Here is a 20,105-nt window from a genome sequence, read left to right as displayed (position 1 = left end):
GAGCCCCGGAACCGAGCCGGGCGTCAGGCGGACACGGCCTGGACCCGGGGAGCCTCCCGGAACCTAGACGGGGCCCGTCTCCCGGTGACAAGGGCAGACGAGGACCCCGGCTCCCGCTCTTGGCCGGTCAGTGCGGGCAGGTGGCTCCCCGTGGAGCCTCACTTCTCGTCTCTGGAGAATGGCCGTGGCCGCAGCCCCGCGGCCTGGCAGAGTCGCCGTGAGGGCCAGAGGACGCGGGGGGAGGGGCCATGCCGGGGGCTCGCCGTGGCCGTAACTAGAGCCCTTCCCGCCAAGCCCGCGCAGGGAGGGGTGTGTGTGGCGGGGTCGAGGCTTGGGGTCCCCCGCGGTGACCCGCCGCGCTCACCCCCGCTGCCCCCCCGCGGGTCCCTCCAGACACGGCCAACAAGGCCCTGCTGGCCCTGTTCACGGCGGAGATGCTGCTCAAGATGTACAGCCTGGGGCTGCAGGCCTACTTCGTGTCGCTCTTCAACCGCTTCGACTGCTTCATCGTGTGCGGCGGCATCCTGGAGACCATCCTGGTGGAGGCCAAGATCATGTCGCCCCTGGGCATCTCCGTGCTCAGATGCGTGCGCCTCCTGAGGATATTTAAGATCACGAGGTGCGTGGCCCGTCGTCCCCCCGGGGCCCCGGGGGAGGGGAGCCGCCGTGTCCCGGAGGCTCCGTGTCCTGGGCTCGCGTATTCGCCGGGCGGCGCGTGCATCCTTTAGAGGGTCCTGTGGCTGCCCGTACAGACGGTGCAGGGGTGGCAGCCGCGGGGCCTCCAGGGCCATCGGGGACCCAGGCTCCTCTGTCCCTGCTTCACCAGCCCCGGGCCTGCCCTCCACCGAGGTCGCAGGCGGCTCCCGGAGGCCGAGCCCTCACCTGTGGGCTCGAGGCGGGAGAAGGGGCTGTCGGCTCCTTCCCGGGCTCCCCCGGAATCTCACCTGTAGCTCAGTTCTGGGGGCCGCCCGGCAGCTAGAGAGGGAACCTGCTCTCATAGCTGGGCCTGTGCTGAGCGAGTGCGGCCCGAAAGGCAGGCGCGGGGCCTTGACACGCCCCCTCCACCCGCCGGCCGCCACCCACCCGAAGGCCGCGGCCCCCGAACTCCCCCGGGACGGGCAGCCACTCCAGGACGGCAAGTTTCCGCCTGTTGTGACCCATTCTGGCTGGTGAGATCAGCTTACTGGATCCCGACCGTCGTTTTTACTGAGAGATAATCCACATACTATGTGATTCCCTCTTTGAAGTGTACAGTTCAGGGGTTTTTGATGTATTTGCAGTTTCGCAGCCAACACCGTAGCCCCGTTTTAGCACGTTTCCATCCCCCAAGAGCAGACCCCACACCCACTCTTCCCTCCTCCACCCTCCCCTCCAGCACCCATCACCACCTTGCCTGTGTCTCTGCAGCCCTGCCTTCTCTGGACGGTTCATGTCCATACGGTCTGTGCTGTTTTGTGACCAGCCTCTGCCACCTGGCCTGATGGTGTCAGGTCTCCCCCATGCTGTCCAGATATCGGCACTTCGTTCCTTTTCCGTGGCTGGGCTGTATTCCGTTATACGGATATACATCACGTTTTGTTTATTTGTTCATCTGCTGGTGGACGTCTGGTTGATTTCTGCCTTTTGGTTCCTGTGAATAATCCGCTAGGAAGCATCGTGTTCAGGTTTTCGTGTGGACGTACGTTTTCACGTCTCTTGGATACAAGGAGCAGAATTTCTAGGTCACGTGGTAAGTCTGTAGTTAAGGTTCTCAGGAAGTGCCAAACTGTTTCCCAAAGAGACTGGACCCTTTTACGTTCCTACCGGTGATGTATATGGGTTCCAGTTTCTCCTCGTTCTCATTTTTAATGAAAGAATGAAATAGGGTGGAAAACGTCGGGGCGCCTGACACGAATTGTAAGCGCGTTTCCTAAAATTCCCCGCGACCGTATCTGGGTCGCAGTGTAACGCGTATGTCTCACCGTGGGTTGCGGTCTTCCTTGGAGGGGCACGTCAGAAGCCCCTGAAGGGGAGGGGTTCCAACTGTGCCCCCCAAAGGACAAGCCTCCCATCCTAGAGTCTGATGGGGGGAGACCAGGAGTCAGTGAGATCCTGCTGGGAAGTGGGGCTGGTATCGTCCGTGCCAGGCCCTGGACTTAACCGTCTCTTCTCAGAGCGCTCTGAACTTGCGGGGGGGTGGGGAAGGGGGGGCTGCAGGGCACCTGGAGGTGACTGTTCTCTTCCCAGTACCCTCAGCAGCCCCCCTGCCCCAAACACACCTGCTCCCGTGGGCTCGTTGAGGGTAGGCTGAGAAGAGGCCTTTAAAGAGTTGAGTTCAGTGCCAGGCATAGAAGATTCTTGGCAGCTGAGCGTTCGCTGTGACTCTGATTGTAACTGTTGTCATTATCAGGAGAAGGAAGAGGGAGGAAAGAGCTAATGGTGACACACACACACACACACACACACTGTGGCCGTATTTGTTCATCTACCACATACACACTGGCTGTCCAGCTCGGAGAGGCAGGAAGCGGGCTGCATGGTATGGGCTGAACCTGGGAGAAACGGACAGTCCATCTGGGGAGACGGAGTCCGCCCCTGGGAGACAATGAAAGGAAAATCTAAGACAGAATGAAATGAGCTGGCAAAACGGGCAGGGGCGACATCTGCTTTGGGCAGCTGGGGACAGGAGAGCATCCCTGGGGAAGCTTCAAGGTCGGAAGACAGACCCAAAGTACACGCAGGAGTTAAATCCCCACGCTGGATACTCCTGGGCAACACCTGCCTCGGCCCCGGCCCCGGAAGGAGCTCTTCCTGAATGTCTGAATATCTTGGCACCGCAGAAAATCCTCGGTTCAAAGTGAAAGTAGTAGAAACATCATGACAATCCTGGCTCATGTACATCAGCTCTTGCTCTGTGCCGGGTAGTCTGACCCCAGTGCTTGCCTGCGTCTGACCTGTAAATCTTCACCATCACCTACAAGGGAGGGTGCCGTTATCACTATTCCCATTTTCCAGATGAGAAGACTGAGGGAGTTCAGTCGCTTGCCCGGGGTCGCCAAGCTGCTCAGGGGTGAAGCTGGGATCACGAGGCTCTGTGCCCCGACCACGACCGTGGGCTGCAGGGCTGGGCTGATGGCTAAACTCTCTTGTCGGTCTCCAGAGACAAGACGTAAAGGATTTTGACTGATTCTGCTTGCTCCTCCTGGGTCTGCTAAAAGCTATTTTTCATTTGGAGTTTCAGGTGCCTCTTAAGCAATTCTCAAAAGTCCACATGCTTGGGGCTTTGTCTTTGTTTTTTAAATTCCTATAGAAAAGAATTTTGCTCCCAGATACTGTCATAGCATCTTGAAGAGACTTAACGTTCATTCTGTTTCTAATCAACAGTTTATCTGTTTCTAATCTGAAACTATGGCCAGGAAGCCATTTTTAAGTCTGTCTTTATCAGCGAGCTTCCTGAAGCCCCTCCACAAGAAGGATTAGTGGTATTTTCGGATCTCCATAAAGTCCATAAACAGAATAATTTCATGGTCTCATTGGAAGTTACTTTGGCAAAGGCCATCATCTTCCTGTTTTCCAGTCTCCAGATTGTCCTGGGGGCTTTTGGAAGACAACAAAGAGTCCAGGTGTGGGAGGGTCCCATGCCCCCTTCTGAACCTGGTCTCCGATACACTCCAGTGGCCAGAAAGTGCCTAAAATAGGGGCTGGGGGTGGGCGTGCTGGCCCCTGAGACAGGTCAGTCTGGTCCTGCCGTCAAACAAGTCTGTTTCTCCCTCTTCTTTGAAAACCTCCTGGAGGAAACTTTGCGGCACCCCACTACTATTTTTAACATCGTTTTCTGGACCAGTGAGGGTGATTCTCAAACCTAGATGACCTCCTCAGGAGAGCTCATTAAGGACCCATCACTCTAGAGATTTCAGCCAGCAACTCCTGGGGAGCTCCAAGCCGGTGGCCCAATGACCTCACTTTGAGAAGCTCTGGCCTGATTTTCTGCGGCTGCCCTTTGTCCTCTTTCTTGTCTAAAAATAGGAAGCTTCGTGTATAATTGGAAACTTGATTGTTCCGTCTCCGCTCTCTCCTCTAGACAGTAGCCCGACCCCGTTAAGGGGGTGCTTCTGATGGCTCTCGACTGAGAAAACGCGTAATGACAAAGACCTAATAGGAGTCCAGCGAAGTTTTAAAATTGATTTTAATTTTATGAATTTCTACACACCTGAACACGTTTGAGGCTCTTTACTTGGAGCGCTAGGATCCTTGGACCCACGGATCCCCTCCTGTAGTTCCAGGCTGCCCTCCTCCCACCCAGGGCCTGTGGTCTAAGGCCCGGGAACACCGACCTAGACCCCGCTTCTCAGCCGTGACCTCATGACCCTTCAGTACGTCCAGAGCAGCTCAACAGCGTGTGGCAGGTTGTTTGCTGTTACTAAGAGCTAAAATACCAACATTTGTGAATGGTTTCTTTCTTTACCTGCCAAGTACAAGTACATTCGGTATTGCTCTCGTAACACCCGCACTCTTGGTCACTTGCGTTCCCGAAGGCTTTAATGAACGAGCCAGAACCGGCTGGGTTTACAACTGATCCGCGGCCCCTGCGGGAAGAGAAGCCTTTGGTTTGTGATGACAATTGAGTTGCTGGCCCGCTTACATTTTTGTGGCACTTTGTCAAAATCTGAGCCTTAGGAAGAATACAGCGCGTATACAGCGCGTATACAGCGCGTACAGGCGTATCGTCCTTCCTGTGGGTCTCGTTTTTTTATAAAAAGACTGGGCGCCCTGCACCAGGCTGTCGGTTGATCACTGAGGATTCACAGCGCCATGGGTGGGGAGCTGCAGGGTGAGAAAGCCTGGGGACCTCTGGGAGAACAGAGAGGCACGCACGCGGCCAAGATCTTTGTCAGCTTTGGGTAAGTGAGCGTGGGCCTCCCAGCCGCGTGATGGTTGGGGCTCTTTCTCCTGCTTGGGGGCTCTCCGGGCTCTAAATGTCGTCCGCTTTCAGCATCTAGTTTGTCTGCTGTTTGTCAGCCCAGCCTGACCTTCACTCTATGAGGAGGAAGGAGAGCTGCAGTTTGGTTAGATCTGGACGCGGCTCCGATGTACTAATTCCGTCTCCTTTTTATACAGTTGGTCTTCGCGTGCACCACGGTCCCCGCAGCCCTTTTGCTCTTTTCCCTCCTGAGCCCTAAATGCTTCTCGTTCTTTTGCTGCCCCTCCCCCGCAGCTCCCTGCCCCGTCCCTGAGATGTGAGCTCAGACTGACTCAGCACGGACAGACTCACTGGGGAATCGTGACCACACAGGGGCCCACAGCCCCGAGGTGTGAGCCTTTTGCAAATCCTGCAGACTCTGAGTGTCTCCATGGAACTGCCAGTCTGGCCACGAGCATCAGACCCTCCCGGCCCCCTCCTCAGGGGCCCAGGAAGGCTCTGAGCTCCTCACGGGCCACTATTATAAAGGTAACTTTGGCATCCGCCCAGTTGCCGGGCGGGGGCCTGTGGAGAAGGCAGCTCAGACGCTAGAGCCCGCGGGCCGGCCGTCAGCGAGGAAGGTGCTTATTCTCGGGGGTTAAGGAGACGGGAGGACGACGTCTGGCTCCCTGTCTCAGCGCGACACAACCACAGGGCCGACTGGGGACTCTGAGAGGCTCACAGGAGCCCCGCCTAAGTCCCACGGTCAAGGCCAGGACACCCTGCAAATGCCCATTCAGCCTCTAGCGTCCGTCCAGGCTCCGGTGTGTCTTGTGGGACCAGGGCCCAACTGCCCCGTGGTGGTCCTTGGGCACCACCGTGTCCCGCGGCTGCGCGGGGAAGGGCTGAGCTTCTCCCTGAATGGACCCCTCCTGCTTCCCCAGGTTCTCTCCCGAGACCGTGTCCCCCGCCCACTCCTGCCCTCGGGACGGGGGTCGGCAGCCCCTACCACAGACTCAGCGCGGGGCATTTGCTTGGAAACACTCCGCCGCGACAGATGAGCGCCGCCAGCGCCGAGAGGCTTGGTTTTTGCTCCTCAGGACAAGGACAGTCGGGACGGGTATGAATTTAGTGATGACCGGAGAGGCGTGTGGGAGAGGGGCATTTGCAGAGCTCCAGAGCTGTGGGTACCGTTATCAGTAACATCTTTTCTCTGTGGCGGGCTCAGCGCTCCACTCTGTACCCAGAGCGCAGAGGGTGGCCCCGAGCTCTTTGAAGCAAAGGTTCCTGAGATGAAAGTTCCGGTTCACGCAAGGCTTGGGCTCTTTCCATCGTCAGGAGGCGGGAGAGTTCCACGGGCACCAAACCCAAGGCCGACGGGACAGGGAGCGGGATGCACGTCAAGTTCCCCGAGCAGGTGGCACTTAGACCAGGAGGCAGAGGGCAGGGGACAAAAGTGAGCCAAGCGAGGGACTTTGAGTCGCGATGAAAGTGACGGGAGAAAAAGCCCTCACTGGCGCCTGCTGGGGCGGGGGCGCAGATTCCGAGCCACAGGAGAGATGCAGAGAGACCATGACCCCAGGGGTGACCCGCTAGGGGAGGTGAGTCTCTCGAGCGGCCTGTGCCTCGGGGGCTGAGACCCCCAGTGCCGTGCACGTGGCCGCGCGTGGGGATCATTCCGGAGAGGCGGGGCTTGGTTTTTCTCAGTTTCTCTGCAAAGGCTCAAGACCTTGAGTCCTGTGTCCTGCAGGTGCCCACTTTTCTCCAAAGCGCTTTCTTTCTTGGCGCGAGTGTGTGTATTTCAGTCTTAATCAATTCGGGTGAAAGCCCCCTGCGACGGCGAATATACCGTCAACCCTCCAGTTCACCACCCGCCAACCTTCCAGGAGGGAGGGGGCTCCTGGGACGCGGGGCCACAGCGGTCACAGACGTCAGGACCCGACTGACATCGAGGAGGACAGGGGTGCAGGACCTGCAGGGCCTTCCCATCGCCCTGCCCGGAGGCTGCCACCTGGCGCCTGCAATGCTCTTGGGTATCAGGGTTGAGGAGAGCCCACCCTACTCCCCGCCGCGTGCCGTGGCGAGCCGGGCCCCACAGTGCAGCCGTCTCCTCGGAGCTCCGCAGTGTCCCCCCGGCGACCCCCGTGTCGGTCTTCCAGGGGGTGCACGTGGCGATGGACGGCCTTCCGAGCAGCGAGGGGGTCCCTCGTGACGCCAGGCCACCGGCACCAGCCCCGCTCAGTTGCTGCTGCCCCAGAGGCACAGAGCACGGGTGGCAGGCCACACGCGGGGACCTCCACCCTGTCCTGCCGGACGGGAAGCAGCACCCACCACCACGACCCGGTCCAAGGGCAGCATCTCCTCAGCCCAGGGGTGTCCGTGAGCAGGTGGGCTGGATCAGGAACTTGGGCGCAGTCTGTCTCGTGAACCAAGGCTGGCAGGCGCCCTCAGACCTGCGGCCACTTGTTCTGAGCCCCCCGGGGGGGACGCTGTCCCCAGGAGAGACTCGTGTTCACACGGCCCTCTGGAATCCTACCCAAGCGTCTAGAAGCCACAGCGACCCTACTTTCTATGTAGCAAACTGAGGCATCATAGACTTTTTTCTTTGCTCCTTTTTTTGAACCAAGGCACACAGCTGACCCTTGAACAGGAGTTTGAGCTGCGAGCGTTCACGTCCGTGCAGATTTTTTCGCGCTGCGGGTCTGTGCAGTCCGAGGTTGGTTGGATCTGGGGGGACACCGGCTGTCAGGGTATTCTCGGATTTTCGACCGCTGACGGTCGGTGCCCTGACCCCTGTGCTGTTCAGGGGTCCGCTGTAATTGACATATAACCTGATATTCGTCTCAGGCGAACAGCATAATGTTTCCGTGTTTGTGTACGTTAGGGAACGATCACCACGACAAGTCGAGCTAACACCCACCGCCACACACGATTTTTCTTTGCTCGTGACGAGAGCATTTTAAGATCTATTCTCTTGGCAACTTTGCAGCGTGAAATATGGTCTTGCTATAACTGCAGTCACCGTGCCGTACGCCACGTCCCCAGGACTTATTTGTTTCATAACTGGAGGTTTGTAGCTTTTGACCCCCGCACCCAGTTCGCCCACTTCCCCCCCAACCCCACGCCTCTGGGGACCAGTCTGTCCTCCTGACACGTAATAGTGTGACAAGTGGTCTGGTGGTGGGAGCTCAGGAACCCCCGGATCCAGGGAAGCCACAGGATCAGAAGTGATGTTGAGGGGAGGGCAAGAGCCATTCCTCACCTTTGAGCAAAGTGGGTTTGACTCGGAGGGTGAGGGTGAGACCCGCCCCCCAGCCCTGCTCCCCCCACACACGGGGCCTGTGTCCCACCCAGCCCCGTCCCCTTGCCTTCCCTCCATTAAGTACAAAGGTGTCACGTTGAAGATTTGTTCCTTCGTCCAGCAAAACACTCCCAGGCCCCCTCCTTTGGCTGTGCTCCCAGCACGAGCCCTGCTCTCTGGACCGTCCCCCGGAGGGGATGGGCTTGTGAGATGCAGGCTGGGGACGGGGCGGCTGCCAGGCGGGCATTGAGCGAGACCCGGGAGACTGAAGGCGTGAGCCCCGCGGACCCCAGGGCCGGGCCGGCCGGTGGCGGGGTGCGGGCGGGACGGTGCGGGGCCGGGCCGCAGCTTCGCAGGGGGTGGCAGGGGAGGCGCCGTCCACAGGGTCCGCGGGGCCTCGGGCGGGGCCTTCGAGAGCGTCCTGCTGCCCGGCCGGGGAGGGGTCGGGGGTCACAGGGCGCCAGGAGTTGCCCCCTGGTCGGGGATTCTGAGAGTAGGAGCGGGGCCGTGGGCGCCCGCCGGGTTTCTCGCTGTTAACGTGCCCTTTCCCCTGTGATCACGGACTGATCCGTGGAGAGATACGGGGGCCTGTGGACACCCTGGCCCCGGAGACCCTGCGCCCGTGGCCGTCTGCGTACCGAGTCGCTGACTCGTTCTGTCGTTCGTTCCCTCGTGCACTCGTTCATTCCTGCTCTCCGTGGGATCCCGTGTGTAAAGCAAGCCCCTCCCTCCTTGCTTTAACGTCAGTGGATTCGGTTTTGTTCAGTGTACTGTGACCTGTTCCTGTCGCCGAGGGCGCCGGCGGCAGGGCGTCCGCAGCTCCTCACCTGGGCGCTGGGGTGGGGCGGGGGCGGCACAGGGGAGACGCCGGCCTGGGTGGCAGGTGCCCGAGGGGCTGTAGCCCGGCTCCGAGGACGGGGCTGCGGCTGTGGGTGCGAGGCCGCCTGGAGGGCGGCTCGGTAGGCCTCCCCCGCCCAGCGTCCCCAGAAGCTCTCCAGCACCCCCGTGACGGGCGACGCGGCCGCGCTCCATCGCGGCCTTGTCGCCCTCAGTGCAGGCCCGCGGGCCCCTCCCGTCGCCCTGGGCCACACCCCACCCCGGGCAGACCGCCTCCCGCGCGGTGACCTCCTCCCTCGGGTCTGGGGCCTCCTTGGCCGGCGGCCCTGGCCCCGTGGCGGGCAGAGAGCCTGAACCTCAGCACTGGGCCGGTCTCTTTCCCTCACGTCCACGGGCCTCGGGAAAACGAAGGCACCAACTTTTGTGGCCATGAAGACTTCCCCAGAATATTCTGTGCAGTTTCGGGGCCGTGTGACCTTAGCCCCCAGGCGGACACTGTCCACCCACGTAGCACAGCGGGACGTTCTCATTACAAACACGCTCCGGAGTTTCAGTTCCTAAATACCGGCTTGCTGGCGGGGCCGGCCGCTCGCACAGCAGGGATTCGTGGTTCCGAGCGAGGCCTGGGAATCGGCATTTGGGAAATGGTTTCCCACCCCCCAGCCCCGGCTAGTCATCTCCAGACAGGTTTGGGAGCTTTCAGTGTAAGAGGGGAGGGCGTCCGAGCCCCACAGAGGTTCTCTAACTCCTTTGCTTAAACAGAACAGGTAGTACACTAGCCGACCGGGGCCAGGCAGCCCGTCACACACGCCAGGTTGCACAGAATCTGTTTGAGGCCAGAGACGCAGGGGATGGAAGGAAAACCTCTGGCCTCTGCCCTCAAGAACTCAAGCCTATTTGGGTGAGGCAAGGCTGCCACAAATGTGGGACAGGTGAGAGCCTTTCCACAGCACGGACCCAGCAATGTGTAGTAACATTCCGCGAGCAGAGGGCGCGTGGTGCGGGCGGGGTAGAGGCGGAGCAAGGCTGAGTCTGAAGGAGAAAGAGTCTAAGAGACGCTCATGTTTACACCCAAACTGGTGGCCCATCTGCTTCTGTCACGTGCGGAGCCGTTCTCCGGAGAGAGGTGCCCGGGTTGGGGTGCAGCTGCCAGGCTGCAGCGGGGCGTGGTTTGCAAGGCACTGGCTCGAGCAGCAGAAACAATTCCCTGTCTGCCTTGGTGAAAAGCTGGCAACATCTGAGTGGAGGAGATCCAGGTTGTGACCTGGAAGGCAGCTGGGTCGGGCTAGCGCTGCCGGGAAGTGAGACGCACTCGGCCAGCTGGGCGCGTGTCCCTTTTGCTGCAGTGCGTTCCTCACCCTGAACAGAGCCTGTCCAGGGTACCCAAGCCCTTTCCAGGCCCATTCGTGTCCCCCCACTTCCCCAAGAGAGGGCTTTTCCCCACCCGTCTCCACAGTGAAGGGCGTCCGCGCTCACAGCGGAGAGATGCAGGGCCCCGCCAGCCAAACGCTGTCCCCGTGGACTGGGTGTGCGTTTGCTGCAATCCAGGATCTCCTGAGCTGGCCTGCTTACCAGAATCCTCTGCGACCCTTGTTCAAAACAGATTTCTGGGCCCCAAACGACAGCTGTTGAATCAGAATCTCCAGAAGAGAGGCTTTTTAAACAAACCAACTCTTAGAACCGGGTGAATTTGGGAAGCCTCAGTAAACCACACACCCCCTCTTACCCACGGGTGACCCAGGCCACCCTCACCCGTGGCTGACCCGATTCATGACTGGGCTGGGCTGAGGCCCGCATTCTGGAAAAAAAAATTTTTTATGTGTTTTTTTGTCTAAAGATCAGTAGTGGTAACAATAATTACTAAACTTTATCACCTGTGTGCCAGCACTATACTGGGGTCTTTATTTGTTTATTTATTTATTTATTTTTGCGGTCCGCGGGTCTCTCACTGCTGCGGCCTCTCCCGTCGCGGAGCACAGGCTCCGGACGCGCAGGCTCAGCGGCCACGGCTCACGGGCCCAGCCGCTCCGCGGCACGTGGGATCCTCCCGGACCGGGGCACAAACCCGCGTCCCCCGCATCGGCAGGCGGACTCTCAACCGCTGCGCCACCAGGGAAGCCCCTGGGGTCTTTTTTTTTAAATGAAGAGCTGGAATTATATTTTTTTCTAGTTTTACTGAGAAATAATTGACATACATCAGTGTCTACATTTAAGGTGTACAGCATGATGGTTTGTTTTCTGTACATCGTGGAATGATGGCAACAGTAGATTTAGTTAACATGTGTCATCTCATAGAGACAGTGTGAAAAAAGAAAGAAATTATCCCTGTGATAAGAACGCTTAGGTTTTACTGTCCTAACGGCCGTCACATACAGCACACAGCAGTGGTGGCTACAGCATCACGCTGTACTCTACATTCCTAGTATTTATTTACCTATAACTGGAAGTTTGTACCTTTTGACGCCCTCCGTCCTGTTCCCCCACCACCACCCCCCGCCTCTAGTAACCACAAATCTGATCTCTTTTTCTGTGAGTTTGGTGGGGGGGTTTGTTTGTTTGTGTCTGGTTTTTTGGATTTTTTTAGATTCCACATATCAGGGAGGTCATATGGTACGTGTCTTTCTCTGTCTGACTTATTTCACTAAGCATAATGCCCTCCAAGTCCATCCATGCTGTTGCAAATGGCAAGAGTTTCTTCTTCTTTATGGCTAAATAATATCCCATCGTAGATAACGTACACCACATTTTTCTTTCTCCATTTCTCCGTTCACGGACGCTTAGGTTGCTTCCGTGTCTTGGTTATTATGAATAATGCTATAGTGAACGTATCCTTTGGATATGTTCCCAGAAGTAGAACTGCTGGAGCGTATGGTAGCTCTATTTTTAAGTATCTCGAGGAAGCTTCATTCTGTTTTCCACAGCAGCTGCACCGACTTACATTCCCAGCGACAACGCACAAGGGTTCCCTCTTCTCCACATTCTCACCAACACTTGTTATCTCTTGTCTTTCTGACGATGGGCATTCTAACAGGTGTGAGGTCACATCTCTTGGTTTTGATTAGCATTTCCCGAATGGTTAGCGATGTTGAGCATCTTTTCACGTGTCTGTTGGCCGTTTGTATGTCTTCTTTGGAGAAACGTCTATTCGGGTCTGGTTTTTAAAAATATTTATTTATTTTTATTTGGTTGCGCTGGGTCTTAGATACGGCATGCGAACTCTTAGTTGCGGCATGCATGTGGGACCTAGTTCCCCGACCAGGGCTCGAACCCAGGCCCCCTGCATGGGGAGCACGGAGTCTTAGCCACTGCGCCACCAGGGAAGTCCCTGTCTGTTTTTTTAATAGGATTATTTGGGGTGTTCTTTGTTTGTTTGTTTGTTTCGCTACTGAGTTGCATGAATTCTTGATATATTTTGGATATTAATCTCTTATCAGATATATGGTTTGCAGGTGTTTTCTTCCCATTTTGTAGGTCGTCTTTTCACTTTGTTGATGGTTTCCTTTGCTGTGCAGAAGCTTTTTAGTTTGATGTAGTCCCACTTGTTTATTTTTTATTTGGTTGCCGTTGGGGGGAGTGGCTTTTTAAAAACTGTTATCGCATGTAATCCTCCCAATAACATAATGAAGCGTGTGCTACCGCTGCCCCTATTTTTTCAGACGGTGGGGCACAGAAAAAAGGGAGGTTAAGCAACTCGCCCAAAGACACGTGCAGAGCTCGGTCGGAACCAGACTCGCGACCCGGGGCCCCTGAATTAACTCACTCACGCTCTAACTGTGAGCTGGCCAGCCAAGTCCCCCCACCACGCTGCCCCGAGGACGGGGCCAAGAGGAGGGCGTTGCAGCCGGCCCCAAAGCCCCTGGGGGTGGGGCAGTGGGGCAAGAGGTGATGGCGGCTAACCCCGCCCCCTGTCCCCAGGTACTGGAACTCCCTGAGCAACCTGGTGGCGTCCCTGCTGAACTCTGTGCGCTCCATCGCCTCCTTGCTGCTGCTTCTCTTCCTCTTCATCATCATCTTCTCCCTCCTGGGCATGCAGCTCTTCGGGGGGAAGTTCAACTTTGATGAGATGCAGACCCGGAGGAGTACGTTCGATAACTTCCCCCAGTCCCTCCTCACCGTGTTTCAGGTATGGACTCTTCTCTGCCGGGATTGTGCTCTGGGGGGAGGGCCAGGAGCCGGGGGGCGGGGGAGGCAGGAGCTTCCTGCCCACTCCCACGGGGCAGCCAGAGCCAGACAGGTCGGCCACAGGAGCCCAGGACAGTCTGTAGCTCTCCTACACCGACCCCCAGGAAATTCCACTGTTGGATGGACCACTGGGAAAAAAAAAAAGATCCAGTTAAGCGGCTTAAAAACTGTTTCTTAGCCGTGGAAACCTTTATGCAAATACATTCTACGTGGAAGCCCAAAATATCAACCAAGGACAGTGGATGGCCCTTGCTGGGGAGGGAGGGGGACGCGTGTCTTTCCTACCCTTCACGCTTGCCCCCAGGAAAAAACGACTACCATCGAGTTTGTGACTTCACGGATATGTTGGCTTAGGGCCAAGCGAAAGTAGCACTTACGTTTAAAAGTAGATCGATTTACAGAGTAAACTGGGTGGTATGTGGATGTTGCCAAAATCTTAGAGATGGTACCCAGAGTCCTCACGTTTGGAGAAAACCGGGGCACCTTGGGCCCCTTAGGGAACACGCTCGCCTTGACGACTTAACCCGCGGGTCAGCCACCGAGCACTGTACCTGGGCTGGGAGGCATTTTGCCCCGGAAGCTCTTTCAGCCAATCAGATAATTTGTGCCGCTGGCCACGCACCCTGTCTAAGGAGTGGGCTGGACTTGCAGGGGTCGCAGCTCAGAGCCCTGGGAGGAGAACGGGGGGCAGGACGTGGGGGAGGAAGAGAGAGATGTCAGCCGTTTCTGTCTCGCAGGGGGCTGGGCAGGGGAGTTTCGGGTTTGCTGCTGGTCTAACGCTGTGTCCCTTATTGGTGGGACTGTGTCATTCAGATCCTGACCGGGGAGGACTGGAATTCGGTGATGTATGATGGGATCATGGCTTATGGCGGCCCCTCTTTTCCAGGGATGTTAGTCTGTATTTACTTCATCATCCTCTTCATCTGTGGAAATTGTATCCTTTGCTCCTGCCTCCCCCCCCGCGCCCCCGCTGCCCCGGCTCTCAGCCTACAGCTCGATGCCAATACGTGTGCCCCGCAGGTCCTGACCTGGGGGGGACCCAGGGCCCTCCCCCCAGGGGAAGCAGGGAAGGGCAGGCTTGGGAGAATATGTCCAGCCCAGACCACCCCAGCGGTGCAGGTGTCTCGGGGGGAGCCTGGAGCCTGCGCCCAGGGGGGGATGCGAGTCGTCCCCCAGCCTCCGATTCCAGGAGCGCGTCCTCGCCGCGGTGCAGGCGAGCAGCCCCCGGCCCGGTGTTGTGCTTGCAGCCGCTCGCTCGGACCCCGATGTGCGCACTGGCTGCCCCAGCCCAGAGCCCCCGCCCGGGGAGGACAGAGCCTCCGCCCCGGAAGTGACGTTCACCTGTCGCCCTGCTCTCGGGCCGGGGTCCCTCCCTCTGAAGCCACTCTGTGCGATGTTAGCCGCAGGCAGAGTGGACAGGCCACAGGCAGGTTCCCGGCGCCCGGGCTGCTGGCACCCCTCTTCCCGTCCTGTCCCCGCGGGCTGTGTGCAGAGGGGCTCGGAAAGTAAATCACAGAAGATCTGGACCCAGAGGCCAGCGGGTGGCCTCGGGCACACCCAGGGCTGCCCACCTAGTGTTCTGGGAACGGGGTGGAAATAGCAGTGCCTCCGACCTAACGGGAGGGGCGAGGCGGAACAGGCTGGTGCGCGCCCAGCGCCCGTCCTCGCGGGGCCGCGGCCCTCGCTGCCCGGGCGAGCGGAGCCTCCCAGGGCCTGGGGTGGAAGGTGGGCCTGACCAGCGTTAGTCTCTCGGCCGGACGGGCTCCGATCCGGTTCTCTGACCCACAGAGCCTGCGCCCGAGTCCGGGGTGCGGGGAGAAGAAAGGGCAAACCCCGCTCCAGTTAGGAGCTCAGCGGCCCCTCCCAGGGTCACGGCGCGGGGCGGCAGGGCGAGGGGGCGCCTCCCAGGGTCACGGCGGGGGGGGCGGGGCGAGGGGGCCCCTCCCAGGGTCACGGCGGGGGGGGCGGGGCGAGGGGGCGCCCCTCCCAGGGTCACGGCGGGAGGGACGGGGCTAGGGGGCGCCTCCCGGCCGCGCGAAGGACCGCTCTGCGCCTGCGTCCCGCCGTGGTGCTGCTCGCGGTGCCGGGCACAGGCGCTCATCTCGAAACCGGACGTTAGAGAGCGAGGCCCGGCCGCCCCGGCCCGGCCCGGCCCCAGCCCCGCCTGCCAGCGGGCCTGCCCTCGGCCCCTCAGAAAACCCCGGGAAGCTAGTGGGGCGATGGGGCTCGGAGCCCCTCCCCGGGGGAGCTCTGCCCCCGCGTGTCCCGCCCCCTCCCGCCCCCTCCCGCTCCCTCCCGCCCCCGTGCCCATCCACAACCCCAAGTCCAAGGGTCATTTTCTTTAAGAATGGGCACAAACAGATATCCTACTGAATGTGTTCTTGGCCATTGCCGTGGACAATCTGGCTGACGCCGAGAGCCTCACCTCTGCCCAGAAGGAGGAGGAGGAAGAGAAGGAGAGGAAGAAGCTGGCCAGGTAACCACCGGCTTCCGCGGCCCAGCCTGGGGCGCCGCCCCCCCCCCCCCCCCCCCCCCGGCGCTCAGGAGATGCCCCGCCCTGCCTGGCCGTCCCTCCCGGAAGGGGGCTGGTCGGGGGCTCTCTGTGTGAGCTGAGCCTCTCCCCTAATTCCTGGGCATCGCTCTAAGCGGGGGCCACCGCGAATTTCATCTCTGGGAGGGTGTTGTGTTGCCCCACCTGTCCAGGGAGGTGGCGGGTTCTCTGTTGGGAAGGGAGGTCGTGAGCGGTGGTGGGGAGTAGAGGGGAGGGCGGGGGCGGCAGCCGCTCAGCGGAGCTCCGGCCCCAGCTGAAGGGCCGTGCGAGACAAGCCAGGGCCCCGCTCTGTCTTCGTCCTTGTCTGCGTGACTGTCACGGGCCACACCTCTGCTGAGTACTGAGCAGGGTTCCCCAGGATCCTTTCTCTGGGTTAGACGGGGACTGAGCCTCTGAGAGGCTGGACCCTTCAACTGAACTTCGGACAGAGCGGGTGGGGACAGAGCCAAGATGGGACAGAGCCGGGCAAGGACAGAGCCTGGCGGGGACAGAGGCTGGTGGGAACAGAGTCGGGATAGGACAGAGCGGGTGGGGACAGAGCCAAGATGGGACAGAGCCTGGTGGGGACAGAGCCGGGATGGGACAGAGCCGAGCAAGGCCCAGAGCCCCTGTGGCTGAGCCGCCTGGCAGGGGCCCCAACAGACCACAGGGCAGCTCCCTACCAATCTGTTCAACATCCCTTTCTTTTCCCGCCTGCCGACCGGCCAGGACTGCCAGCCCAGAGAAGAAACAAGAGGTGATGGAGAAGCCGGCCGTGGAGGAGACCAAGGAGGAGAAAATCGAGCTGAAATCCATCACTGCGGATGGAGAGTCCCCCCCTGCCACCAAGGTGAGGGGCCGAGGCCCAGGGGAGGCGGACACGGTCCTCCTGGGCCAGACACCAGGGGACGGGGGGGTAGGAAGGGGCTGGGGAGGGTGGACAGCGGAGCTGGGCGCAGAGAGAAGGAAGGCCAGCCTCTTCCGCCGGTGTCCTGAGGCACGTGCGCAAAGGAAGAAGGGTGTGTTTCCAGGTCGACAGCTCAGCCTAGACTAGGGGGCAGCTTCAAGGCTACCCGAAGCCTCTCAAGCTGTGGGCCTTGTCTAACTGGACCCTCCTTCTCTCCTTGGCTGCCTAGATCAGCATGGACGACCTCCAGCCCAACGAGAGTGAGGACAAGAGTTCCTACCCCAACCCGGAAACCACAGGTACCAGCCCACAGCCTGGCCTGGGGGTGGGGGCATCTGGGGGTGGACACCCAACGGTAAAGCCACGTGCTGGTCCCAGAGTTCCCCCACAAGCAGGGGCCCTGCCAGATCGCCCCGACTCGGCTGCAGCACTGCCGATTATCCTCTGGAGGGCAGGGTACTTTGCTCCTTGTTTCCTCATAATGACAACAGAAGATTGAATGCATCGTGTTTGAGCGATGCCTTCGGGTCTTTTGGAAGCTGGATTCCATATACATTTAAGGTTTATTATAGCCTATGTTGTAAAATCATCGTTAAGTTACATAACTTATTAGGATAACATACGTCACAGCATCTTTGCTCACTTAATAATAAATCCCAAATCTGTCCTGTCGGCACCCGGAAGGCGGTGGTGCTGAGCACAGCGTGGCCGCCACCGCTCACTGCTCCGCGGGTGTGTTCAGAGCGCTGCCGTCTGGTCCGTAAACTGACAGGCAGGCCCCCCGGAGCGGGTTTCACGTCGGGAGCCCGTCAGCGCCGCTCAGGAGCCACTTCCCTGCATCAGGGAACCACACCCTGTGTGAGCCCTGACGTGCCCTCCTTCTACAGAGAATTGCAGATGTTACCACGAGCTTCAAGCTCAAAGTCATGACACACCGTCGAGGCACCGTGGGTCTCGCTGACACCCCTCCCCGCGCAGGTTGGGCCGTGTCGGGTCACAGCCCTGTCGGGAGCCTGAGAACCTTCTGCGTGCGTGACCGCGCCCGGCCTCCTTTTCCCTTTCCCTCTGCGGTCTGTCTGCTGGGAAAGAGGATTTGGCTTCCTGGGGCTCGGACAGAAAGGAGGGCGGAAGGGTGTCCGTGTGCCGGGCACCAAACCTTCTGAAGCCTTAAAGCCCTTCTGGGTGGAAACTATTACAGAATTTCAAAGACAGACCAGAAATATCCACCGAATGCAGCGGGCGGGTCTTGTCTTGATCCTAAATGAGCAGATAAACTTTCCGGTGACATTTTGAGGTAATGGGGGAAAATTGAATGTGGACGGGGAGCTAACCGATTTTAGGTAGGTTTTGTTCATAGCGGGACCCCCTGCAGGAGGCGCCTGTTTCTAGTCCCCGCAAAGCAGCCCCGCTGCCCAGCAGTGGCCTTTCAGGCCTCCCCTCCTGGTTCAATCTCCAAAGCTCGCCGGTTGGTTGGAGCCTCCCAGTGTTGTATACACTACATTTTAGAAACATCACCTCACCCAGGAAGGAAAGCTTTGTGCCAAGATGGTGCTTTTATCTAATTGATTCATTTATTTGAGGGAACATACAGATGTGCTTAAGAGTCACTATGGGCTGAAAATTAATAAGTACACATGGAAAGGAAATGTGATGACACCAGGGAATGTGTGACTCAGTCCAGACGCTGTGGGAGAGGCCTGGGCTGCTGCAGGGACTCCAGGAGAGAGCAGTGCGGGGAGGTGGGGCGGTGGGGGGCTCACGGAGCAGGTGGTCCCGACTGGGTCTGCAGTCGGGGAGTTGGAGAGGAAAAGAAGTTACTTCTGGACCATCCTGTTTTCATGGACACAGAGCTGGACAAAACCAGGGGGACGTCCGTTCATTGATTTAATAACTGCTTATAAAGCACCTACTGTGTGCTGGGCCCTGGACCATGGGGGACGGAGAAGGCCACTGCTCTCGGGGGCCCCCATTGTAGTGGGAGGCAGACAAGGAGCACGAAAGCAAACCAACCAGAAAGGAAACATCAGGAAGATCATAAAACCAAGGGCCATATTGGAGGTGCCAAGTGGGCAGGGCTGCCCTGGCTGTGTGGTCACTAGGGCCCCTTTGAGGATGTGACCTCTGGGCTGAACCCTGAGTCAGAGGAACCAGGTGTGTGGAGATGACTGAGGGAAGAACTTTCTAGGTGGAGGCGCCAGCAAGCACAGTGCGGGGAGTGCGTCCCAGGCTTGCCCTGCAGCTTGGCCTTTTAGGGCGGCTGGACTCAGGGGCTCCACGGAGGCCCGGATGCTCCGTGAGGGCAAGGCCGTGGCGCTGCGTCCGGTGCGCTGTGGGCCCGAGGTGTCAGAAACAGTATTTTGACTTGACCCGGCCTTGAGCAGAATCACAGCGGTGAGCGTGGGGCCCCGGGCGGCAAGGCCCGGGGGTGGGCATTTCGCTCGGCCCGCCACGTTCTTCCTGCTGAGTTCTGGAAGCGCCATCTGGAAAGCGGCCGGGCCTTGCTTCCCCTGCTTCCCCAAGCCTGTGAGAGCTGCGACGAGAAAACAGCGGCGAGGGGCTCCACGGGCATCGGGCGTCTGGGCAGTTGGCTGCCCACCCCAGAAGGAGCTCCGCCTGACTTCCCCTAATCCGTCACCTCTCTCCTCATGCGTCGTACGCGCAAAGCATCACGTGCTGGCAACCTTCTGACCCTTTACAAGTTTGGTTTGTCCTTCCGCAGTCATTTCCTCTTAAACATTGCTCGCAGGACAGAAGAGCACACGCGATTCTCCACAAGGACCTTAGAGGCGCACACACCTGGCAAACGTGTTTTTCTATAAACACAGATGATTAAATAAACATTCAATGACCTGTTCTCAGATATTCCTGAATAAGAAAGTGTCGGGTCATTTAGAGCAAAACTGGAAAGAGCACAGAGCCAGGCGGGACCTGAGACCCTGCAGTTAAATCCCACGTATAGATGCCGTGATGTGAGCCCGTGCTGGCCTCACTGATTTTGCTTTAAGAGGAGACATTGCCCGGGCTAGTTAGGAAGCGCCAAGCCCCTCCTGGACACCGCCTTCCATTGTGTGCTGCTCTCCAGCTGAAAGCGTCCATTGGCTGCCGGCCAGCTCGCATTGCTCGAGGGAGCGAATCTGACCTGTGCCTGTGCTCTGCCCGTCCTCCAGAGAAGCCTTGGAGCCTTGGTTGCCTCTTGCTTGCTAAAGAACCGCCCTCTGTGCCAGGCTTCTTTGCTCCGCCCCACCCGGCTTCGTGGTCACCGGGAGGGTGCTCGGACCTGTGGCTGGTCCCCGAGGTCCACTGCCCAGAGCCGTCTCTCCACCGGACCTTCTGCACAGCCCCCTTCCTCGTAAAGCCCGTGTTGTTAAATCATCACCAGGAAATGAGGCTTCCACGTGCCAGGGGGTTTCTCTCTGCAGGGCTCTCAGCACATGAAGAGGTGGAGCCAGGTACGTGTAAAGTCACGCAT

The 20,105-nt window shown here is 59.0% G+C and overlaps 1 protein-coding gene across 13 annotated transcripts in view; it reads left to right on the top strand.

Moving 5' to 3' along the window:
* CACNA1C (calcium voltage-gated channel subunit alpha1 C) overlaps positions 1–20,105 on the top strand; it is a 521,192-nt gene that overhangs the window by 421,873 nt on the left and 79,214 nt on the right. For all 13 annotated transcript variants that reach the window (XM_067008446.1, XM_067008440.1, XM_067008436.1 and 10 more), the window contains exons 13-18: positions 394–619; positions 12,933–13,140; positions 14,013–14,133; positions 15,561–15,675; positions 16,459–16,579; positions 16,866–16,935. In XM_067008446.1, the coding sequence (XP_066864547.1) occupies positions 394–619; positions 12,933–13,140; positions 14,013–14,133; positions 15,561–15,675; positions 16,459–16,579; positions 16,866–16,935 (861 nt within the window). The remainder of the gene's footprint in view (positions 1–393; positions 620–12,932; positions 13,141–14,012; positions 14,134–15,560; positions 15,676–16,458; positions 16,580–16,865; positions 16,936–20,105) is intronic.

The sequence above is a fragment of the Kogia breviceps genome, chromosome 12 (genome assembly GCF_026419965.1).
Source record: "Kogia breviceps isolate mKogBre1 chromosome 12, mKogBre1 haplotype 1, whole genome shotgun sequence".
Classification (NCBI taxonomy): Eukaryota; Metazoa; Chordata; class Mammalia; order Artiodactyla; family Physeteridae; genus Kogia; species Kogia breviceps.
This window is presented reverse-complemented; position numbering and strand designations above follow the sequence as displayed.